Source organism: Mustela putorius, unplaced genomic scaffold, assembly GCF_011764305.1.
Source record: "Mustela putorius furo isolate JIRA1106 unplaced genomic scaffold, ASM1176430v1.1 tig00000508_pilon_pilon_pilon, whole genome shotgun sequence".
In the NCBI taxonomy this organism is placed as follows: domain Eukaryota; kingdom Metazoa; phylum Chordata; class Mammalia; order Carnivora; family Mustelidae; genus Mustela; species Mustela putorius.
In genome coordinates this window covers 3,358,858-3,384,416 of record NW_025421402.1, presented here as the reverse complement: position 1 = coordinate 3,384,416, position 25,559 = coordinate 3,358,858, and the positions used below count along the sequence as shown (strand labels likewise).

The window sequence follows — 25,559 nt, the reverse complement described above, 5'->3', positions numbered from 1 at the left end:
CCACCCTGGTGCCCATCTTTTTAACCAGGCAGTGAGTACCTGGGCGTGCCTTATACTATAGTTATGTTTTCTTGCACATACAGAAGTATTTATATCCGTTGAATACAAAACAACTTGAAGTTCAGAAAGTCCTTAAAGAGCTGATGTCACAAGTCACAGACTGGTGACTGGCAGGCTGCAAACCTTCACAAACATGTTTTGTTTGGCCTACAGTGTGCAAACAGTCACCTGCTGCTCAGTACCAGCAATGCCCTTGATGGAGGGCTTGTGCTCTCAGTGCGTCACTGCCCCTCACTCATTGGGGTCACTGACCTAGCTTCTGGAAGCAGCTAAGTTTGCAGTCACTAGTATAAAGCTGGAAGGAAACAGACCGCATCTGACCCGACTGCATCCATTTTGTACATGTGGACATACAGAGATTCCTAGCAATTAGTAAACCCTAGTGTGTAGGTGTTGGCTCATCTGTCAGTAGTAGGACCCAGAAAAGAGGATCTAAGAGAGAAGGTTTTTATCTTTGTACTTTTCATATGTCATATTCTATATTTTTTATCTCTACCCCTGTGAAGTAGGTAGCATTATCCCAATCCACAGATGAGAGAAACTTAAGGCCCTGTGGGTCACCTGGGTGGCTTAGTCATTAAGTGTCTGCCTTTGGCTCAGGTCATGATTCCAGAGTCCTGGGATCAAGCCCCTCAGTGGGAAGCCTGCTTCTCTCTCTCTCTCTCTCACTCGCCCTGCTTATGTTCCCTTTCTTGCTGAGTCTCCATCAAATAAATAAAATATTTAAAAAGGAAGGAAGGAAAGAAGGAAGGAAGGAAAACTTAAGGTCCCAAAAGACCAAGACTTTCTGCCAAGTTGATGGACAGGTTTGGAGTCAGTATCTGGAGATCATGCTGACTTAAACCCCATGCTCTAAAGCTTTGGATCATTTAAAAATCCCTTCTGCTTCTGATTTCAGTATCCTCCCTTGCCTTTATCAGAACTGCTAACTAGTAGCAAATGAATATTATCTTCTTTCTCTAGCTGTATACATGTAGTTCATTCACTTCCTAAATACTTGTTCAGGACCTGCTGTATAGTAGGCACTAGAAGAAAAGAAGTAAATGATGACAAAACACTGCCAATCTCTGATTAAAGAAAAGCCAAGAAAAAAAAAGGATCAGCCTTTAGCTTTTCCCTATCAATAAATTAAAAATTAGGATGGAGACTAACTTATCTTTATTCTTAGAACATCCATTTTCAATTTAAACATAGAAGTTTGGGAACATTAGTAAACTCTTAAATTACTACAAATGGATAAAATCTAAGGAAATTCTTGAACACTCTGTCAGTCTGGTCCTCACAGAAGCATTCTTCAAGATGAAATTAAGTATACAAGGATTTTTATTATGGGAAACGCATATATGTAAAAGAAAATACAAAGGGAGCCAGAGAAGGCAGGGAGAGCCATGAAGCTGTGATTTGATTCTGACCACCCCCCAACTGAAGAAAAGAGGGAGAGAAGGTTGGGAGAGGCATCCTCGACTGCCTTGCAATCTAAGAAAGCTTCAGCAAAGCCCTTTGTTTGGGAGAAGACCTTGACCCAGAGTTCCCTGACAATGGAGTCCCGTTTTCCCTAGAAAAGGTCTGCTTTAGCATCTCTCTCTCCTATCCCCAGAAAAGGGCCTGGAACCAGCCCTTGGAAGACATGACCTGGGTGCAAATTCACTGATGAATTTCAAAGCAACTGGGGACCTGCTCTGATGACATTCAGTGAATGATTAAGAGAGATATTCTTTTGTCTGCCATGCTCTGGTGGTACAGAAATGCAATGGATTCTACCTAGCTGGTTTCAGAGATTCAACCTATATTCTATGTACTTAATCTGGAGTTCCAAGACCAGTTCTTTGTTTTCTGTTCCTGAAACCCTTTAATATAAATACCCAAACCATAAAGGCAGGATGATGTTTGGAACCGGACTGACTCACCCTATCCAGCCCTAGCCCTCCAGAATGGGCCTAAAAATGTAGAATAAGTTTGGGTTATAGGGTTTTGGGTTAGTTATCCAAATGACTAGAAATATTCTTGTGGGGAAAGGATAGCGTTCTCATGACTTAAAGACTCAAAACATGCTGAGACTATATCCCTGAAGAAAACTGGATAAGCCTGAACTAATTCCCTCAGTGTTCTGGCTTTTTTGCTAGCAGTTTCTCCATCTTTTATTCTCTGGGAAAAGTGTGGGCATATTCTAAACAAAGCCACTTTTTGTTTTAAGTTCCCTCTCATATCATGAAAAATTCTCAATTTAGCAGACAGGAATTAGGCACTCTATCATTAAAATGCTATTTTGCATCTGGAAAACATGGGATTCTTTTTTAAAAAGATTTTCTTTTTTTAAAGATTTTATTTGACAGAGAGAGACACAGCGAAAAAAGGAACACAAGCAGGGGTGGGTGGGAGAGGGAGAAACAGGCTTCCTGCTGAGCAGGGAGCCCAATGTGGGGCTTGATCCCAGAACCCTGGGATCATGACCTGAGCCAAAGGCAGATGCTGAACAACTGAGCCACCCAGGTGCCCCTTTAAAAGATTTTCTAAAAGATTATATTTATCTATTTGACACAGAGAGAGACAGTGAGAGAGGGAATACAAGCAGGGGGAGTGGGAGAAGGAGAAACAGGCTTCCCAAGAGGCCAACGTGGGGCTGGATCCCAGGACCCTGGGATCATGACCCAAGCCGAAAGCAGACGCTTTACAACTCAGCCACCTAGGCACCCTGCTTTTTTAAAGATTTTATTTTTAATCTCTACACCTAACATGGGGCTCAAACTCACCACCCCAAGATCAAGAGTTGCACACTCCACTGACCAAGACAGCCAGGTGCCCCATTTTCACTTTTTATTTAAATTGGATGTATGTTTAATCCACATGATGAAAAAGCTCAAAAGGCACAATTTATAGAGGGAAAGATCTTTCCACCCTGTCTCATGACCAACCAGTTCTTCTCTCCAAAGAAACCAACATTATGTGAATTCTGTACATATACAGGCAATTTTGAGTATTAATATTTCCCCAAATATTTACACAAATAATAGCAACCTATACACACTGTTCACAACTTCATGATATTGGATTGTATATGAATGTACCACACTTGTTGAAGCAGTTCCCTACTGATGTACTTTGTTCGTTTTCAGTCTAATCTGCAGAGAACCTGGTGCACACATCATTTTACCTGTGCATGAGTATATATGAGGGATAAATTTATGAAAATCACTCAAAGTTATCTTCATTCATCATTTTCGTTCATGTTTTCCAAATGCAATAGAACTTGTGCCAGTCCTGCTTGCCCACCCATAATGTGTAAATCAGGGATACTTTCATTTTTTTTTAAGATTATTTGTGAGAGAACATGTGTATGCAAGAGAGAAGCGGGGTGGGGGCTGCTTGGCAGAGGGAGAGAATCTTCAAGCAGACTCCCTGCTGAGCACCAAATCCTGAGGTGGAGCTCAATCTCATGACTCTTGAGATGACTGCTTGAGCCAAAACAAAGAGTGGGATGCTTAAATGACTGAGCCACCCAGGTGGCCCAATCAGGAATACTTTTAGATCAGAGAGAGATGTTACAAAAGATGGAAACACTGTAAAATTAGATTGCTATCCACTAGGCTATCATTTTATTATCCGTAAATCAAAGGCCCTACAAAGGAAAACAGTACAGTAGTTCTCCCTTCTCCACAATTTCGGTTACTGGTAGTCACTGATCTATGGAACCAGGTGATGCTCCAGACATATGGCCAGGTCAGTGGGTAACCTAACACTATGTTACAGTGTCTACATCATTCCCTTCACTTCATCTCATCACGTAGGCATTTTATCATCTCACATCATCAAGAGAACAGTGGATACTGTACCATAGTTTTAGAGAGCGCGACCACATTCACACAACTTTTAGTGTGTTGGTGTAGTCTGTCTTACTACTGTTGTTAATTTCTTACTATGCCTAACTTAACGATTAAACTTCATGATACATATGCACAGGAAAAAACATAGCAAAAACAGTATTCAGCATTATCTGTGATTTCAGGCATCCTCTGGGAGCTTTGGAACATATTCCCCCTGGATAAGGCAGAAGCAGAAGCACTGTACCATCAAAAATAGTTTGGACGTGCATAGAAGTTGGCAATTTCTCATTCCCCTCTGGACCATTAAGATAAGTATGCCAGAATCAGTTAGAAACAAAATTCCACTCTGCACCCGCGAGCTGGTGAAAAGCCAGCAGAAGAGAAAGAGGGGGATATGATGACTACTGGGGCTTCCCATACGATCCTTTGCAATTTCCCTCACAGCGCCCAACTTCTAGTGACCACAAGTTCCTTCCACTTCTTTGTCCTGCACTACAAGAAGTAGAGGAGAACCACCTCGAGGGTGATGATAGGCCCATTATGATGCAGAGAATGCTGAGGTCAGTGGATCGCAAGGCTCAGAGGATTCTCCCCACAGCCATGGTCCGCGGGATAAGGCCGTTGTGGACAATGGACGCAAAGAAACTTGAAGCCCCCGTGGGTTTTCTCGATGTGAGAGGGTTCCTGAAAACCCGGCAGGTAAAAGATGCTTCCTGCAACCAGCCCTTGAGTTTAGAAACGTGGAATCGCTTCCGTCTGCCGGGTCTCGGGCGACTGGGGCAGAATCTGGTCTCAGCCAATCACCCGGCAGAGAACTGTACACCCGCCCCTCTTTGCCGGACCCCACCCTGCCCCACCTTTTCTTTCCGCCTTTCTCTAAGTGGGCCGAAGCCGGCCCCCGGGTACCTGAAGGTCACATGACGCCTCCTGATCACGTGACGCAACCGGGGACCGGGAGGAGGGCGGGTCTCGAGTTGCATTACGTCATCACGTCGCGCGGCCGCGGAGGCGAGATCCCGGACGACCACGGTGACGGCTCCAGAGCCTCCGGGTCGGGGCGGCGGCAGCGCTTGGGCTCCTCCTGAGCCGGCTGCTGGCCCCGCGCCCCACCCAATCCCCACGGGCGGGGAACAGGCCCGGCGTGGCTGGGTGGGCCCGCGAGCGGAGGTGAGTTGCAGGAGGAGGTGGCAGGCAGCTCTGCCCTTCCCTTCCTAGCCCCTGGCTGCCGCTTACGGCCCTCTCCCCCCAGCCCCCCCACCCATCGACTCCCTCGGGGTTGGAAGGCAGAGACGCCGGAGACTTGAGAGAGGCTTGCGGGGCCGGGGGCGTTTCTGGTGTAGAGCGTCCTCCTCTCAGCCCCTTCCTGACCGCGCCCCTCCACGACCTCCACCTGGAACTGCCAGAGCTGTTCCCGGTGTTGTCAGGAGGGAAGGCTGTCTTTCCTTCTCCCACCTGGAATCCTCCCCTTCTTCCATCTGGAATTTAGTCTCTCCAGAATTTGACATCTTTCCGCTCTCGCCCTCCTCCCGAGTCTTCCGTGGTGGTACCCCTCTATTCAGATGAACAGAAGTTCCAGAAAGGTGAGAGGGAAAGATAGGACCGAGGTTTTGCGTGATGAGGCAGGAATGCCCAAGGAGGAAGACTACACGGAATTAAGGTTAACTGTCGGTTGTGACACAAACTGTAAAATCCAGTCCTAGGCTGAGCCCTGTGGTAACTCAGGAAATCTTCACCGAAAATGGGCATCTGTTCAGATTTTTTCTTAATTCTCCAGAATTGGAAGTAAATAGACTTAAGGAAAATACTTTTGAAAAACGTCATATACTTTGACGAATCGCCTCCTATTCTGTAAAATGGATCTTGCAGGTTGTTGGAGAGCTTATGTAGAGTTCTTATAAAATAATAATGCTAACTGCATATAGAAGTAGGTGAGAATTTAGGATCTCGTTTGTGCTATTCAAAAATTATGGTTGTGAGTTGTGGACTCTTGAAGATCATTGTTTAATTTTTTCCCCCTTGGATTATATCAGAAAGTTATAGATTCCAAATAGACTCTTAATAACCATCCCATTTCATTCCCCAGAAATTGTCCTTTTTTGAGACAAAAAAGAAAGGTCACTAAAGCCTGGCAACAACCAAGAAAGTAAAAAGTACATTGGGTCTTTTAAATAAGAATGTATTACTGGGTTTTTTTTTTTAACTTGATGCATGTAAGTGAACTTTGCAAGTGACAGGCTATAGCAGTGAAATTAGTAGTGGAGTTTTAATAGGTTTCTACCCTAATAATTAGGCTCTTGGTTTCAGTATAGAAGAATTACTACTGGACATTTGCTACTAATGTAGAGCCTTCAATAACTTGAGAGCCCATAGGTAAGCTTGCAGTATTTCCATTATGTAGTGTAGGTAATGGGGCCTCATTTGAAATGTCATTTTAAGAAGAAATCCAGATATATTTGGAAGTCATAATAATTCTTTGCATATGTCTTTAGAAAAAAGTTATTTTCAGTGACTCTGGCCTTTATTGCTCTAAGTTGAATACACAATCTTTCTTTTCTTGCATTTGATATCTAAACATTTAAGGTACACCTGCTCTAGTATAGGGAAAAAATATATATAAAACAGAATCCTATCCTCTAAATACTTATCTACTTAATCTATTTATGTATATTAAGTAATAGTGATATCACACCTCTAAGAAATTTTATCTTTTCATTTTATCATTTGAGACTGTGACAGCATTGTGAAGATATGCAAGATATGTATGGTTTTTTTTTTCCATTTAAAGTACAGTTGAGTATTGATTATAGTAAATGTCAAGTGGTAGGGGCACTCGATATTGGAATTTGTAGGAAGAGGAGATTGTTTTTACTTGGGTTTGTGGCTAGAGTGTTGTGTGAAGACCAGTAGTAGGAGTACTCTTGTGTTTGGTCTGAGGAAGCTGCCTCAGTTTGTATAGCTAATTGAATATGTTTAATTTTCCTAGTCCTTCAAGTGTGCCCTGGGTTTTTTTTCTCTTGCACGTGCAGCATCCAAGGACCCCTTTCATTCCTTCTCCATATTGCTTGATGGGAGGCATTATGGCCCCCAAAGACATAATGACAAATACTCACGCTAAATCCATCCTCAATTCAATGAACTCTCTCCGGAAGAGCAACACCCTCTGTGATGTGACCCTGAGAGTAGAGCAGAAAGACTTCCCTGCCCATCGGATCGTGCTAGCTGCCTGTAGCGACTATTTCTGTGCCATGTTCACCAGCGAGGTAAGTGGTCAGTCACCACCTCACAAATGAAACGCATACTTGTAACCTTGTAGTTGTCTCATCTCATTGGATAAAATAGTAGAAGCTTGATGTAATAGTACATTTCTATAGTATGGTGGTTCGGTGGGCAGACTGTGGTCAAAATCTGCCTTTAGACGATGCCTTAGTTTCCTCATCTCTAAATTAGGGGTATTTGCAATGTGCAATCACATATGGTTATTGTGGCAGTTATTTGAGAAAATGACATGAAGTGTTTAGAGCAGTGTCTGGCATGTGGTAAAACACAAATGTCAGCTACTGGATTTTACTTATTTTTAAAATTTGTTTTCCTGGTTTTTTTTCCTCCTTCTAAAGTCTAATATTTTAAAGTGAATTCGAGGAGGATAATGGGGAAGGAAGGAAAGAAGAGTAGGATTTAGTCCTCATCCAACTCCACCTAACAGTATATGAAGAAAATCACCAGTCATGCGACCAGTGTAGATTTAGAGTAATTTCAGATGAGAGGAGGACGACTTAATAAATGACTGCGTGACGGCGGAGGTGTATGGAGTTTAACCTGGAAAAAGATGCTGGCTGTGGGGTGTAAGCAGTTAAAGGGAATAAGGAAATGGTTGACTTGACAAGAAAAAAGGTTGTGCTTATAGGTATGAAGAAAGACTGTTGGGCGCCTGGGTGGCTATCTTGGCTAGGCGTCTGCCTTCGGCTCAGCTCATGCATGATCCCAAGGTCCTGGGATTGAGCCACGTTGGGCTCCCTGCTGAGCAGGGAGCCTGCTTCCTCTGCCCCCTCTACCCCCGCCATGCCCTCTCTCTCTCCCTCCTCTCTCTTTTTTCTCTGTCAAATAAATAAATAAAATCTTTAAAAGAGAAAGAAGAAAGAAAGAGACTGTTTTAGGGGTGTCTGAGTGGCTCAGCCAGTTAAGCGGCTCTTAGTTTCAGCTCAGGTTGTGATCTCATGGGTATGAGACGAACCTGCCTTCCGTCCTGGTCCTCTCCACTCAGCTGGGAGTCTGCTTGAAGCATCTCTCCCTCTCTGCCCCCACCCCTACCCCCCAATAAATAAATAAATAAATAAATCCTTTTTTTTAACTGCTTTAGTAGTTGGCAGAATACTTAAAATGTAGAGTGAGCCTCTTGAATATATTGTGAAGTGCTCTTAGAAAGCCAAACAACAGAGAACACTGCAACTTTTTTTATTTTTCAAAATCGCAAGTCTGGTTTTTTAAATTTTAAATCAATTATCTTGAATTCTTTGTAAAGATTTATTTATTTGAGAGAGTACGGGAGTAGGGGGTAGAGGCAGAGGGAGAAGGGAAGCTGAGCATGGAGCCTATCACAGGGCTTGATCTCACAACCCTGAGATCATGACCTGAGCTGGAATCAAGAAATCAGGAGTTGGGGGTACCTGGGTGGCTCAGTGGGTTAAAGCCTCTGCCTTCTGCTCAGGTCATGATTCCAGGATCCTGGGATCGAGCCCTGCATCGGACTCTCTGCTCAGCGGGGAGCCTGCTTCTCTGCCCACTTGTGATCTCTGTCTGTCAAATAATTAAAAAATCAGGAGTTGGATGCTTAACTTATGAGCCACCCAAGTCTTGAAGCTTGAGTGAGAGTATACCAGTGTATTATATCATGTATCTGTCTGTATTTATGCATATGTCTGAAATATCACATGTTAACATTATTTTCAAAAAAAATTTTTTAAGAGAGAAAGCACACAAGCAGGGACGGGGGAAGGGGCCGACAGAGGGAGGAAGAGAAAGAATCTCTGGTGGGGAGCCCAACGGAGGGTTCAGTCTTAACAACCCTGAGATCATGACCTGACCCAAAATCAAGAGTTGGAGGCTTAACTGACTGAGTCACCCAGGCGCCCCTTTAAAAATTAAAAAAAAAAGAAAGAAAGAAAACGGGGCATACCTGGGTGGCTCAGTTCATTAAGCCTCTGCCTTTGGCTCAGGTCATGATCCTGGGGTCCTGGGATCAAGCCCCACGTTGGGCTCCCTGCTCCGAGGGGAGCCTGCTTCTCCCTCTCCTCCTGCTCGTGAGCATGTGCACGTGCTCTCTCTCCCTCTTTCTCAAATCTTAAAAGACATTTTTTTTAAACCAGCAATATTTTCTTTCATCTTTTTACCTTAGTGAAGGTGTTGTTGTTGGATCTGAATAGGAGAGTGATGGTTATATCTCATTCACCCTAGAGTTAGATGTTGCCATCTCATTTTACAAACGAAGAAACAAGGTCCCCGATATTAAATGACTTGCCTTAGGTCATGTGGCTTATAAATGGTGGAGGTGGGGTTTACTTCTAAATTTTCTGACTCTAAACCTAAACAATATATGCCATATTTGAAAAGCTATGAATATATGCCATATTGCTTTATACAAATCTTACTTAGTTGCTTTATACAAATTTTAACTACTGTGCTTCCTCAGCCTCTGATATGCAGATTTTTATATTCTATAATTTCAAAGCCAAAATAGTTTATGATGCTCTGAGCCAATGCTTGGTCACATGGCTGGTAGGAAAAACATGGAAACCTGCCAGATCATTCCTGCTAATTCAGGCTAATTTTAAAACGCTCTTGTATAATACAACATCACCGATCACGTCCTGTTTTCCTCCAGAAACAATAACTGCCCAGGAGCATCAGAAGCAGTTGGCATTTAACTGGGTAAGGAAGGTTCTCTCAGCAGCTGCTGAGCATGAGGTACTAATGGAGCAGGACTGCTGACTACTAATTATATATTGTACATCCTGTTCTTTGTCAGCTTGAGGAAAATTAGCCTGTCTTTGCTCTTTCTGCACATTGATATGGAGTTCTATAAAAGAATTCTTTCTTTTTTCTCATCAGGGATTATTTTATAGTCTTTCTTTAAAAACTGGTATTAGGCAAGAAAATGCCGGATGGTTTGTCTTTATTTTTTAAAGTAAATGATACAAAGGAGAGGGTCCAGAGATCTAGGTCCAAGACTCAGTTCTCTTATCAGTGCTTTGTGAACCCTGACAACCATCTAACTTCATTGGGTTGATCTTTAAAATAAAGGAGTTGAACTAGATGGTTTCATTGTTCTCTTCCAGCCCTGAAATGCTCCCTGACTGAAGTCCAACGAAAAGATCGTTTGAGTGAGACAAAAGGACCTGAGTTTTAGCTGTCTCTTACTAGTTAAATACCTTGGTTAAGTCACATAACTGCTTTGAGTGGGAATAATACCAGACCTCTAAATCTTTACCAGGTTGCTGTGAGAATTAGGTGAAATAATAGGAAATAAGGAGCACTTGGAAAAATTGTAAAGCAAATATGAATGTGAAATGATACTATAAATTGTTCTGAGTTAATAAATAGCAAAATGTTTTCATATTTAAGTCATTTGATGGGAATATGGTTTGTTGAGTAAGAAATTTCTGGAATAGATTTACTTATATGTTTCTGTTTGTAAATATTTTTACTTTTTGCAATGTTAATAAAATATTTTTCCAAAATGATTACTAACGACTTTTTTTTTTTAAAGATTTCTTTATTTGACAGACAGAGGTCACAAGTAGGCAGAGAAGCAGGCAGAGAGAGGGAGGGAAGCAGGCTCCCCACTGAGCAGAGAGCCTGATGCGGGGCTTGATTGTAGGACCCTGGGATCACAACCCAAGCCGAAAGCAGAGGCTTAACCCACTGAGCCACCCAGGTGCCCCACTAACGACATTTTTAATGTTAGGGGTTGATTTTGTTATTGGCTTTGGTAGAGAATACTTTTTTTTTTTTTAAGATTTTATTTATTTATTTATTTGACAGATCACAAGTAGGCAGCAAGGCAGGCAGAGAGAGAAGAGGAAACAGGCTCCCTGCTGAGCAGAGAGCCCAATGTGGGGCTTGATCCCAGGACCATGGGATCGTCTGACCTAAGCTGAAGGCAGAGGCTTTAACCCACTGAGCCACCCAGGCGCCCGAGAATACTTCTTGATTATTATTTTGGGCTTACGGAGAAATCAAAGATGATAAAGTCATTTAGTTTATAATGGAAGTTTTGTAATTTTAATTTCTAACTAAGGTTAAGATGTAATAAAATTTTCATAAGGTAATCAGTTTCCAGGTAGTTTACTGTCCTGTAAAAACTGAAGAATTCCACTCTTGGTCAAAGTGTTCTGTGATTATCTGTCCTTTTTGATACTCGTAACTCTTAAGTTAAGGACTAAATATGCCACTAACAATTCAGTAATCCCAAAATAGACTCAATCCAATATTTTGAAAAAGTATCAAAAGTTCAGTTACATTCAGTGTCACAGTAGAAGGTCCCTTAAGATGACGTGCATGTTTCATCATTACCAAGTGTAGTAGAAGGACAAACAGAACAATACTAAGTAGTAGGAGAGTCTGGAGCTGTAAGCCACAGGATCCTCTACAAGCATGAAATGTCATTGAAATTTTGAGTTTTACCGTGAAAGCTCAGCGGCACAGTAGTGTATGTTCACAGAATTCTTGCATTCTATTCTGTAATAGATCTATGTTTGTTTTATTACAAAAGTAGTGTTTTAAATTATTCACTAGTAAAATTGATATTCCAAGGTGTCACCTCACTGTGTGCTCTTGGTTTACATACAGCTGCCCCCAATTTGAAAAGCTACAAATATATGCCATATTTGCTTTATACAAATCAAACAAATTAGACTATAATTTTTTAAAGCTGTTTATTCAATTAATGTTAACATTCCTTCAAGCTCTTGGATATGAGATTCTGCCTTCATCTCATGGGAAGTATAACCACCATTATTTCATATCCTTTGAATCTTCAGCTTTCAGAGAAGGGAAAACCTTATGTTGATATTCAAGGTTTAACTGCTTCTACCATGGAAATTCTGTTGGACTTTGTGTACACTGAAACTGTACACGTGACAGTGGAGAATGTGCAAGAACTGCTCCCTGCAGCCTGTCTGCTTCAGCTGAAAGGTACGGATGTTAAAATTGCTGTCGTGCCAGGGTAGCCTTGGGAATGTTTAAAATTAATGGTGTAAACTTAATCCTGAAAATTACAGAGACAGACTGTAGGCACTCATGTTTACTGCTTGTTGCACAGAAGATCAGATTTCAATCGTAATTTCAAAGAACCTCTCCACATGTGAGTATTTGGCTCTTTTTAAAGAGAGTATTTACGCCTTTTCTGTTTTTTAAAAAGTGGAAGAGGGAATGATAGACACATTTTCTTACATATATGTATACACTAACTCTACAGGGAAACACAGGAGACTGATAACTATTCATGGCCTACATGGAAAGGAACTAGATGGCCAGGTAGATAGGGAGGCCGAGGGATTATTCATGGTAAACCCTTTTGTATTTCTAATTTTTGAATGTAAACTATCTCTTGGAAATTTAAATTGACATACAAAAATGAAAGTGTATAATGTTTTCACAGGATTAAACATTCGTATTCCCAGTCTGTCTTTCTTTTTTTTTTTTTTTTTAAGATTTTATTTATTTACCAGAGAGAGAGGGAGAGGGAGAGAGAGCGAGCACAGGCAGACAGAATGGCAGGCAGAGGCAGAGGGAGAAGCAGGCTCCCTGCCGAGCAAGGAGCCTGATGTGGGACTTGATCCCAGAACGCTGGGATCATGACCTGAGCCGAAGGCAGCTGCCCGACCAACTGAGCCACCCAGGCGTCCCCCCAGTCTGTCTTTCTTAATCTGCCCTGATGTTTCTATGATTTTCAGTTTTTTCAAACACATGGTTGAAAATTTTTATTTTTTAATACATGACTGAAAACAGTATGAAGCTTTTGCACTATTGCACAGCTGTAAAGTTAGATTTATGATCTGAACTTGTCAATTAGAGAAATAAAATATTGGTGTTAGTATCTTCTAGTTTTCCTTCATTGGAGTCTTTCAGTAAGTTTGCATATAGAGTAGAAATTGGGTACATTATGTTAAATTGTGATTGGTTTTATAAAAGCTTGATTCCCAAGAGGCTTATAGGCATTTTTAATTGTGCCAGTGTCCATAGAAACAGTTTGTCTTACTATACTTATTTTAAAGCCAAAACAGAGACATAGTTGTGAAGGCCAAGGTCACATAGCACATGAAACAGAAATTGAATTCCTTAAGCATAAAATTTCTAATCTGATCATCAGATGTTGAGCCAGGATTCCTCTGTTACCTTGTAGAGAAGATTTGTAGAGAAGATACCTCGATCCAAGGATGTAGACCAGTTCACACCTGGTCAAGTACCCTGAAGTGTTCGTTGTCTGTGTTTGTCCTAGGTGTGAAGCAAGCCTGCTGTGAATTCTTAGAAAGTCAGTTGGACCCCTCCAATTGCCTGGGTATCAGGGATTTTGCTGAAACTCACAACTGTGTTGACCTGATGCAAGCAGCTGAAGTTTTTAGCCAGAAGCATTTTCCTGAAGTGGTACAGCATGAAGAATTCATTCTTCTAAGTCAAGGAGAGGTGGAAAAGCTAATCAAATGTGATGAGATTCAGGTACAAATCTGGCTTGGTATTGGGGTTTCTTCAAGACTGGGCCATTACAGAACTTGGGAAAAACAAGGTGGAATTACTGTGTTTCTGTAGGAGGGCACCTTAATCGAGTTGTCAGTATTGGCTCCAAAGGTTTCACTCAATACCCTGAGATTATATGCCAAATTTATTTGCATTTTTATGGGAGGGAGTTAGCCACCTTCATGATCCCAATGGTTAAGAGTCACTTTTTTTTTTTTTTTTTTTTAATGTTTCTCTAGATGTCTTACAACTGACCATTTTTAAGATTTTATTTATCTGCCACGGAGAGCGAGAGTGAGAGCACGAGCACAAGCGGGGGAGCAGCAGGCAGAGGGGGAAGCAGACTCCCTCCTGAGCAGGAGTCCGATGTGGGACTTGATTTCAGGACCCTGGGATCACAACCTGAGCCAAAGGCCGACATTCAACTATCTGAGCCACCCAGGTGTCCCAAGAATCACTATTAAAGAGAGTGTAGAATAAGCAGAAATTGGAAATAAAGTAGATTTCTGTAGGACACTTCTCTACTATTCATTCATTTTACAAACATTTATTAAGACTTTCTGGTATACAGCAGTAGATATTCGCAATAAACTATACGTGCCAGGTGCTATGGATCCCAAAGTGAGTGAGATACAGTTCTTGTTTTCAGTAGTTCACCGTGTAGTGGTAGAGAACAGACAAAAAGGCAAAACTTACAGAGTATAAATGAGAGTAATGAACTTATTCAAAGTGAAGAAGTTAGAGAAAAAGAAGAATTAAACCTTCTAAGTTAAAATGAGATCAAAAAAGAAGTGGATCAAAAAGGAAGTGGGACACCTGGGTGGCTCAATTGGTTATGCGACTGTCCTCAGCTCAGGTCATGATCCTGGAGTCCTGGGATCAAGTATTGGGCTCCCTGCTTGGCGGGGAGTCTGCTTCTTCCTCCGATGCTCCCTCTTCTCAAGCTCTCTCTCTCTCTCTCTCTCATTCTCTCTCTCAAATAAATAAATAAAATCTTTTTAAATAAATAAATAAAAATTTTTAAGAAGGAAGTGGATCAAAAAGGAAGTAAAAAGGGGCACCTGGGTGGCTCAGTGTGTTGAGCCTCTGCCTTCAGCTTGGGTCATGATCCCAGGGTCCTGGGATCGAGCCTCACATCAGGCTCTCTGCTCCGTGGGGAGCCTGTTCCCCCCGACTCCCTGTGTGCCTCTCTGCCTACTTGTGATCTCTCTCTCTGTCAAATAAATGGATAAATCTTTAAAATAAAAAAAAAAAAAAGGAAGTGAAAAAAGGTTGGTGACCATAAGCAGGAGGCGAATGATAAATGCCTGACGGGGCTGGGAGTGGGACAGAGTGGGAAGAAGGGACATGTGAACTGAGCCCTGAAGGAGTTGTTTTTCACCTAGCAGAGGGGAAACTACCTGTGGGCAGGCAAGGGTTCAGTGACTTACCCAGCAAGAGAGATGTTGGTCAATCCTAATGCTAAATTACAGTGTCAGTAGCTTAGCCGAGTTTTTACTGCAGGAGATCTGTAGTTAGGCTGACAGTTGGAGTGAGAAGTCCAATATAGGGCTAGAGAGGTCTTTGAAGCCCAAAGCATTAATTTCCAGTGGTCGAATTATATAGTTAGTAGCTCCCAGAAAATGCCTCACAGAGCCCAGAAATTCGTGGCACCTCAGTTTAATATTGGAAAGAATCAAAGTCTGATGAATTTTGTAAGTGCTATGGAAGGAATTTGCTAAAGAAATCCTGTAATAGGGGCGCCTGGGTGGCTCAGTGGGTTAAAGCCTCTGCCTTCAGCTCGGGTCATGATCCCAGGGTCCTGGGATCGAGCTCCGCAGAGAGCCTGCTTCCTCCTCTCTCTCTGCCTGCCTCTCTGCCTACTTATGATCTGTCTGTCAAATAAATAAATAAAATCTTTAAAAAAAAAAAAGAAAGAAAGAAATCCTATAATATACTTTTATAAACCCAATGATAATTATTTTATTAAAACTAAGATTTTTATGTAATATAATAAATAGTATTAATAATGTCTCTTATCAAATTTTAGTCAACTTTTTCTTTTTGCCTTTCCCTACTGAATTTTCTGAAGGAAAATTGGTTTTAGGGCACTTTGGTGACATTGTTCCCAACTGAAGAGGAATCATATTACAGTTCGACATGGTGTCTATTAGTCCAGAGAAGCTGCTGTTACAAATGTTACTGAGCCAAATATTTCTGAGGTTTTGTTCTCATTCTTGTTATGGTAGGACATTGTGTCCATGCACTGAAATGCCAGGTATAGACAAATGGCACATTCTTCAGACTTGGGAAACTGGTAACTTGCTAGGATATCTTGATTTTTCTTGATTTATCCATACATGAGAAAATACATAGGATGAGTACCATAGACTTGAAATTTTACTGTGCATAGTAATAAAAGAGCTAAAACTTAACTCAGCTTTTACCATTGGTTCCTTTATTAAATATATGCGGTGTATCCAGAACAGTTCCATGTGCCTGTGATCTGATTGTGGACAAAAAAGATAAAAATCCCTGTACTCTGGACTTTTCATTTTAACGGTACCATTCTTGGTATTATTGGTAATAATACGGCATATACCTTAATACTATATATACCATTAATAAGATATACCATATTAGTGGTATATCTTATCTAATATAGTTCTCAAAAGTGTCTCCACTTTTTAAAGGAAGAAACTGAGGCTTTGAGGGTACCCATCATATGAGAGCTAGTAAGTGGTAGAACCAGTCGTCCTATCTGGGCAATCTGGCTCCAGATTGTTCTGTTCCAAGAAACTATGAGCAGGTTGCCTAGTTAGTTTCTCATTGACCAAATCAGCAAGCAGCCACAGCAATCATTTGTTTTAGAACTATATAAACTTTGGAATAAAATTAAATGGAACAGGTACAGCAAAATAACTTTTATTCAGAAACTGCGACTGTCTCCTTTTCTGGAAAGACAGCAAATGGCACATTTTTTTCTCTTCCATATACCAGCCAGAAAGAGGAACCAGATGTTTTACTCCCCAACTAATACTTCCTCTTAATTATATAAAACGACAGTATTTAACGCAATGGGAAACAGTATATTGTACTGGTTAAAACGACGTGGGGTTTAGAATCATCCTGGGGTTTATTTTGGCTGTGTGACACATGTTAACCTAACCACTAATCTTCAGTTTCCTCTGCCATAGATAGTAATTGTGCTTTGTGCATAGGGCTATTCTGATCATTAAATATCAGTATCCAATACATAAAATAGTTCCCTGTGAAAATTTATGATGGGGAAATTTTTCTCCATAGTGAAGTATTAATGCAGGGGTTTTTTCCTCCCAGTTTAGTTGTTTCTCTGCAATACTAGTTTATTCCATCTTCAGTGAGATCAAGGATATCTGCTTAGGATTGGAAAACCCCTTTATAAATTGATAAATCTCATTTAAACCTAGACTATATCAGAGCCTAACATGTAGCTATTTACAACTATTACTTGTCCTTGTCTGTAAAAAAAGACTTTTAATTGTGGACCACCTTCTGCACAGGTCTCTGTATCTAATGCATCAGGCAGCTGGGTTAGTTTGACCTCCCATAGATTTGGTGCATAAATTTCTCTCACCACTGCCATAGTCTAAACACCTGTCCCCCCCCCCTTTTTTTTAAAGGTCTTATTCATTTATTTAACAGAAAGAGAGCACAAGCAGGGTAAGTGGCAGAGAGAAAGGGAGAAGCAGACTCCCCACTGATCAGGGAGTCTGACACAGGGCCTGATCCCAGGACTCTGGGGATCATAACCTAAGCCAAAGGCACCCCAAAGCACCCATCACCAAGGCACCCTACTCAGGTACCCCAAAGCACCCATCACCTTTTGCCTAATGTACCAGAGGAGCCTCTAATTGGTATCCCAGCTCTTGGCCCTTCTAAACTGTTCTACCCATGGTAGTCAGGGTAATCTGCAAACATCAGTATGATCCTATCACAAGCTTGGTTGAAACCTTTTAGTGGTTTTCTATTGCTGCTAGAGTAAATTCCAGTCTTCTTTTTTTTTTTTTTTTTTTTTATTTTTTTTTAAAGATTTTATTTATTTATTTATTTGACAGCGAGAAATCACAAGTAGATGGAGAGGCAGACAGAGAGAGACAGAGGGAAGCAGGCTCCCCGCTGAGCAGAGAGCCCGATGCGGGACTCGATCCCAGCACCCTGAGATCATGACCCGAGCCGAAGGCAGTGGCTTAAACCACTGAGCCACCCAGGTGCCCCTAAATTCCAGTCTTCTAATGCTCTCTCTGAGCTATCCCTTGGCTACCTCTCCAGCTTGATCTTTTACCATTCTTCCCCTGCCTCATTCATTCTACTACACCAGCCTGTAGTCTGTCTGTTTTTGCTCTAGGACAGTGCTGTCCAGTAGACTGTGATGTGAAGACGGAGAGGATCGATAGTTATGCCGTCCGGTTTGCTAATCCGTAGCCACATGTGGCTGCTGAGCACTTGAAATGTGGCTAGTTGACTGAGAAGCTGAGTTTTTAACTTAACTTAATTTTAATTAGTGTAACTACAAATAGCCATACATGGCTAGTGACTACCGTGTTAGGCAGTACAGCTCAAGGGTTTTGCTGTGCTCTTCTCTTTGCCTTGGAGTCCTCTCTCACTCTTCCTGGCTAACTGCTACCCATTCATCAGATTGAAATGTATTTCTTCTACAGGGAGGCCTTTTCTGACCCATCAGTCTGAATTAGGAAACCTCATGTTATTCTGTCTCTTAGCCCCTGTACTTTTCCTACATGGTATATAATGACAAAGTGGGATTGTTCATTTTTGCATTCTCTTCCTGCATAAAAACAAAGTTCATGTCTGATTTGTTACCAGTGTATAACCAGCTTCCAGCCCTGTGGCTGGCACTTAGTAGGTGTTTAGTAAAGCCAATGAATGAATATTCTGAGACATTTTCTCTATTTTTAGTTCACGAATGATGTCTTTATCTAGGCACTGTCACATTCTGAAAGGTACCTCAGAACAGATACACTCCCCAAATGATTAATTATATTTATCATCTCCAAGCACAGTGCCTGATAAATAGGAATTGTTTAGATGCTAATGGACACTTCTTAGGAAACTGCAGCATTATAGCATAATGACATAAGAGAAGTTCCCGCCTCATCGGCTTGGATGGAAGAGTTGGGGAGCAATCCTGGAAGTCCTCAGACAACACTTATTGAACAGAAGTTATCTTAAGAGCTGATTTTGGGGGGCACCTGGCTGCTTCAGTCAGTAGAGCATGCATCTCTTGATCTCAGCATTGTGAGTTCATGCCCCACATTGAGCAAAGAGCATACTTTAAAAAACAACAACAACAACAACAAAAACCCACTTTTGAATAGGGCAACAGATTCCTCCTCCCCTTGTAAAGTTTCAGAAATGACCAGAAAAAAAATTCAGAAATGGAAAAACTTCTGAAGTAAAAGCCAACTTGTGACTGATGGTTTATTAGGCCCCATCTCAGATTTTTTGTTGCTGTTGTTGTTTTAAAGAATTCTAATAGAGTTTTTTTTTTTTTTAAGATTTTATTTATTTATTTGACAGAGATCACAAGTAGGCAGAGAGAGAGAGAGGGGCAGGCTCCTTGCTGAGCAGAGAGTCCGACATGGGGCTCAATCCCAGGACCCTGGGATCATGACCTGAGCCAAAGGCAGAGGCTTTAACCCACTGAGCCACCCAGGCGCCCCTCAGATTTTTTTTTTTATCCAGTTTGACTGCAGCTCTTTAATTGGTCTTAGTGAGTCGTGTGGGACAAGTGTTGTTTTCCCAAGTGCTTAGCAATTTCTGGAAGAGAAGAAATAAAGGTGGGAGAGCATGGGGAACAGGAAGGAGAAAGCACGATTGCTTTCTGAGATCATTGGAAAAACAGAGTTCCCTGCTGTGTAATTACACACTTTTAGGTGGATTCTGAAGAGCCCGTCTTTGAAGCTGTCATCAACTGGGTGAAGCATGCCAAGAAGGAGCGAGAAGAATCCTTGCCTGACCTGCTGCAGTACGTCCGGATGCCCCTGCTGACCCCCAGGTACATCACAGACGTAATAGATGCTGAGGTAAGGCACGCAGAACACACAGGGTCCAAAGCCTTGAATATCTCTTGCAACTTAGTATTGTGTCCTCAAAATTGTTTATGAGCCTACATTAGCTAGCCTGTCTAGGATTGACGTGGAGGGTGGCACTAGGTACTAGTCTCTAGACAGTCGCTTGGCAAGTCAGCCTTCTGGAGATGGAAACCTATGGTTTAATTTTTGTTTTCTTGTCTTTTTGTTTTATATGTCCCTATGTGTTTTATATAAGCAACATGAGGTGATAAATGTCCCCTTCTCCATTAGTTCCAGTTCCAAACAGCCCTGAAAAAGATGCTTTGATTATCAAGTCTATTTTTGACTTCTCCTGATTCCAACATGAAAGTAGTTCGATGCATTTTTAGTACCAATTTGGGGTATACTGTGTTTATTTATAAAAGTGTCTTTCTGACCCAAGTTCTTCCTGTGTGGTAGGTTTTCATAATTTTTACCATATATATCACCGATTTACCTAGACCGTATTTTGGGCAAATACTGCCATTTAACATATAAATAAAGACCAGGTCAGTGAATGTGTTCTTCCTCCTGGACCAGCCCCAGACCTCTTAGGGAATTAACTACGTACACAGTTTTCCAGGTCACATTAGAAAAGTTGTAGGCTGGTTAGTGTCACGTGTCAAACTTTTTCTCATATTTGTAATTTCTAACAACTCATATAGCCATCACTCTGTTCTTTACACTGTGGTTCATAGTGCAGACTCTTGAGTCCAAGTCAGGAGACTGAAATCCCAAATTCACCACTCATCCCGCAGTGAGGGAGCCTGGCCTCACTCCCCTTCTCCCTCTGAGCTCTTCTAGAGCTCCTCCTTGGCTCAGCCCAGCCGGAAGCCAGCGGGCCTACGGACCCTATGACATTCTTCATGTAGGTCAGCCTTCTAAGCCAGCAAGCGGACTGGGAAAGGATGTGGAGTGAATCTGGGGATGTAAAGGAGAGCTGCCCAGTACAGAGCTCCGTCAGGAGACACAGGCATCCTGATGGTGCTATTATGAACCTTGGGGAAATTATTTCAGGCAAGATTTACTTCTTCCTACCATTTCAGGAATTAACAGAGGCCTTTCAGTTTTCCCTTAAGATTGTTATTAGCTACCCACACATATAAATGTACAAAATAAAACACTAGAAGGAATAAAAAAAAAAAAAAGATTGTTATTAGCTATTTCCTACTCATATTTGTGTAATCGCTGGAAGGCTGTACAAACAAACTAATAAAAAGAGTTAATGCCTACTGCTAAGGTGGAGAGAGAATACTTTTCAATACATCTTTTTACGTCATTTGATTTTTGAACCATGTAATAATATATTGTCTATTAAAAAAATTGTTCTCTTAATTTGTGGAAGCCCACTGCATAGTTATTACCAGCAGCCCTTTTGGAACTGATTTTCTGTATCAAGAAGTTACTTCCTATGTGTGCCATTTATACTTGTATATTAAAGATGTGGCCCCTGGGGGTCACTGTACTGTCTGCTGTGTTTCAGCCTTTCATCCGCTGTAGTTTGCAGTGCAGGGATCTAGTTGATGAAGCAAAGAAGTTTCATCTGAGGCCTGAACTGCGAAGTCAGATGCAGGGACCCAGGACGAGGGCTCGTCTAGGTAAGCTAGCATCTTGGCAGGAGGAAGGGATATTTCTCAACACCTCTTGGTGGCTGATGTAGTTGAAAACATTCAGTAAGAAGTACAAAGACCTGGGTCAGACCTGTTTTTAATCTTTTAGTAATGGTGTCATCTTGGACAAGTCACTTTACCACCCTGAGCTCTCCTATAAACTAAGGATACTTCCCTATCTCTTTCACATAACTGTTTGGAGGATTAAATGGAATAGAGTATGTAACAACACTTTCTAAATTGTCAAGTATTAGACAGTAGAAGTTATAATTTTATTTCATTGGGGTGCCTGGGTGGCTCACTAGCTTAAGGGTCTGCCTTCAGCCCAGGTCCTGATCCCAGGTCCTAGGATCGAGCCGCATATCAGGCTCTCTGCTCAGTGGAGAGCCTGCTTCTCCCTTTCCCTCTGCCTGCCACTCCCTCTGCTTGTTTTCCGCCTGGCTCTGTGAAATAAATAAATAAAATATTTCTTTTTTAAGAAAGATATAATTTTATTTCACTTATTTTTTTTTAAAGATTTTATTTATTTGACAGACAGAGATCACAAGTAGGCAGAGAGGGAGGCAGAGAGAGAGAGAGGAAGGGAAGCAGGCTCCACGATGAGCAGAGAGCCTGATGCGGGGCTGGATCCCAGGACCCTGGGATCATGACCTGAGCCAAAGGCAGAGGCCTAATTCACTGAGCCACCCAGGTGCCCCTTAATCTCACTATTTTTGGAAGTTTCTGGATTAGAAATTATTTCAAACGCCATGTAGTAGTTTCACATTCTGGAATGAGAAGAGGAAGGAAAAGAAGTGTACAAGTATGGGAGTGCAGTACAGGGGTTTTGGTGGTGACATGCAGTCGTTCAGAGCCTTGACTCTGGAGCCAGACTCTGTGGGTGCAGATCCCAGCTTACTACTTACTAGGTATACTAACTTTGGCAGGAGACTTCCTCTCTGTGCTTCAGTTGCCTCTTCTGTAAAGTGGGAATCATCACAGTTCTTATGTCCAAGTTTGTTAGGAAGGGTAAATGAAGTAATTTATTTAAAAGGCTTAGGACCGTTCTTGGCACATACATTAGCTGTTACTTTAGCAAAGAGACTTAGGTTCAAATCACAACTCCATCAATGATGGTTGTGTGACCTTAGGTAAGGTATCAATTTATCTGAGCCAATTTATCCTCTAAAATGAGGATACTGGGGTGCCTGGGTGGCTCAGTGGGTTAAGCCTCTCTGCCTTTAGCTCAGGTCATGATCTCAGGGTCCTGGGATCAAGCCCTGCATCAGGCTCTCTGTTCAGCAGGGAGCCTGCTTCCCCCTCTATCTCTGCCTGCCTACTTGTGATCTCTCTTTCTGTCAAATAAATAAATAAAATGTTTTTTTTTTTTTAAAGGAAGTCTAAAATGAGGATACTAATGTCTTCATTCAGTGGGTTGTTGTGGAGGTTAAATAGGATAGTATATGTAAGATGCCTGACATTGTAGCTGACAGGTTAAATAAGTACTCAGATATTACCTAACTTCTGGTTCCTATCTTTCCTATTCCACTATTATAGATTATAAATGATCTATGGGGCATTTTTTGTTCTTGTCTACTTTTTCTCTTATCTAACTGTGGACTCATATATATGAAGTTGTTAATTGATAATTAAGCTTTACTTACTGCTTTAAGTAGAATGATGATTTGTCTCCTATAATTTTTTAACGGCATAAGCACTGTACGTCGATGTATTTCAGTGTAGAAATGTTAGAAATACAGAGAAGATCTTGAGAGATTAGTATATGATTCTACATGCCCTTAGAGTGGTGAGGTTATTTTTCAGAAGTTCCAGAAAAGAAATTCTGAAGCTGTCTCCAACTAGATTCTTATTTTAGCATCTCCTTGTCAGTGCCTTAAAAGTAAATTTGTTCCGGGGCGCCTGGGTGGCTCAGTGGGTTAAGCCGCTGCCTTCGCTCAGGTCATGATCTCAGAGTCCTGGGATCGAGTCCCGCATCGGGCTCTCTGCTCAGCAGAGAGCCTGCTTCCCTCTCTCTCTCTCTGCCTGCCTCTCCATCTACTTGTGATTTCTCTCTGTCAAATAAATAAATAAAATCTTTAAAAAAAAAAAAGTAAATTTGTTCCTACCATCATGTCTTTTTTACCCATCTCTCTACACAGATTGCTAAACCAGCTACCAGGATAATGATTCTTCTGCATACACATAAGGAAATTAAATTTACAGCTACATAAAAATTGATGCCAGATAATGGGTGGGGATTTTGTCTTAGTTACCTTTTACCCATTATTCTTTTATAGAAGGTACAGTGGAAATTGCAGTTGCTAATTTGTCACCATCTCCTTTTCTAAGCTAAAAATCAATACATGTGGAAATGTAGTCTCTGAACCCTGTGATGTTAACAGTCCTGCAGGCTGTCTGCTGTAGTCCTCTGACAGCACACCACAGCCCACACACATTCCGTCCCCTGCCCCCACCACCCAGTAATGACAGTGGCCCTGTCAAGATGTCTCAGTTTTACTAATGTGCTTTTTTCATACTTTTTTTGTCAGGTGTTTTAGGCATACTTTCTTCATGATACAGAGAAATCTAACTTAACAAGTCCAGTCCCCTGTCCCCCCAGCCCGCCATTCATTAGTAGAGAAGAAACAGGGTTCCTTCTAATTATTCCTTTCACTAGCTCGTTTCACATTAGCTTGTTAAAGTAGTGTCCCCAGCTTAGGGTCTGAAGACATTGAAACACTTGGGAGTTCTCCTGGGAGAGAAAGACTTCCTAGGCACAAAGCAATAGAAGAAATCACAAAGGAACAGGTCAGTGTATTTGACTAAATAAAAATCATGCACAACATCATAAGACAGATTAGGTAGATTTGCTACAACCGTGGCAAAGAGTTATTTATTTGTATATAATATATATTATATATAAAGATATATATCTATAAAGGTATATATACATGTGTGTATATATGTATATAAAGAGCTCATAATAAAAATACATGAGAGAAACACTAAAGACTTGAACGTATAGTTCACAGAGGAGGTACAATTGACTACTAAATATGAGGGGGGAAATTCAACCTAATTACTAGTAGCGTCTTATTAGTAATAAGGAAAGAATTAAAACAATAACTACAATTTTTTGTTTTTGTCTACCAAAGCATCAGAGATTAGAAAACTATCTAGCTACAGAGAGTAGAATGAATTGGCAACCTTATATTGTTGGTGGCAATATAAATTGGTTTAAACCTCAGAAAGTATTCTTAGAATATACATATATTCTTTAAAAAATTTTTTATTTATTTGAGAGAGAAAAAGAGCAAGCACATGTACCAGCAAGGTCGGGGGGGTGGTGTGGTGGGAGCTGATGGAGAGGCAAACTCCATGCCGAGCAGGGAGCCCATCTCAGGACTCCAATCTAGGACTCTGAGATCGTGATCTGAGCAGAAGGCAGACACTTAACTGACTGAGAATCCCAGGCGCTCCTCTTATAATGTATATTAGAAGTTTTTTTTAAGCTCACATTCTTCACTCCAGCAACCCTCCTATTTCTGTCCTAAGAAAATAACTGGGATTTCATATTCAAGCATATTTATTACAGGACTATATGTGATTATTTATAGTCCCAAATTACAAGCACCTGAAATGCCTAAGAATAGTAAAATTATGCATTAAAAGATTTTTGTTAATATCTTCGGGAAATTAAATATAAACAGCTGGAGGGGCACTTGGGTGGCTCAGTGGGGTAAAGCCTCTGCCTTCAGCTCAGTTCATGATCCCAGGGTCCTTGGATCAAGCCCTGCATCAGGCTCTCTGCTCAGTGGGGAGCCTGTTTCCTTCTCTCTCTGCCTACTTGTGATCTGTCATATAAATAAATAAAATTTTTGAAAATATATATATATAAGCAGCTGGAGGGGGTCGCCTGGCTGGCTCAGTTGGTGAAGCATGCAGCTCTTTATCTCAGGGTTGTGAGTTCAAGCCACACATTGGTTGTGGATGTAGAGATTACTTAAAATAAAATAATAAAAAAATAATTTAAAAAACTAGGATACAAAAAATGTGGTCCCATTTATGTTATATAAATATTTAAAAACAAGGCTGGAAGGGAATAATCTCTTAAATTTTGGTGTGTCTTCATGTTGTGGAATTACAGGTAAACATTTTGCATAATACTTGTCTCTATTTTCTAAGTTCTTTTACCAGTGAGCATGTATTTTACTTACGTTTTATAATCATAAGAAATGATTTCTAAGTCTTTTTAACCAGTGGGGGTT

General features: G+C 41.2%; 1 protein-coding gene across 3 annotated transcripts in view; it reads left to right on the top strand.

Moving 5' to 3' along the window:
• The first annotated feature begins 4,474 nt into the window (after positions 1-4,474).
• KLHL12 (kelch like family member 12) overlaps positions 4,475-25,559 on the top strand; it is a 31,527-nt gene continuing 10,442 nt past the window's right edge. Inside the window, exons 1-7 of one of the 3 annotated variants that reach the window (XM_045081020.1) lie at positions 4,851-5,048; positions 5,368-5,461; positions 6,908-7,141; positions 11,918-12,071; positions 13,378-13,595; positions 19,526-19,675; positions 21,186-21,300. In XM_045081020.1, the coding sequence (XP_044936955.1) occupies positions 5,441-5,461; positions 6,908-7,141; positions 11,918-12,071; positions 13,378-13,595; positions 19,526-19,675; positions 21,186-21,300 (892 nt within the window). In that variant the 5' untranslated portion in view covers positions 4,851-5,048; positions 5,368-5,440. Of the gene's footprint in view, positions 4,581-4,850; positions 5,049-5,367; positions 5,462-6,907; positions 7,142-11,917; positions 12,072-13,377; positions 13,596-19,525; positions 19,676-21,185; positions 21,301-25,559 lie in introns of those variants that run through there. The other 2 variants (XM_045081019.1, XM_045081021.1) reach the window with 2 other exon arrangements.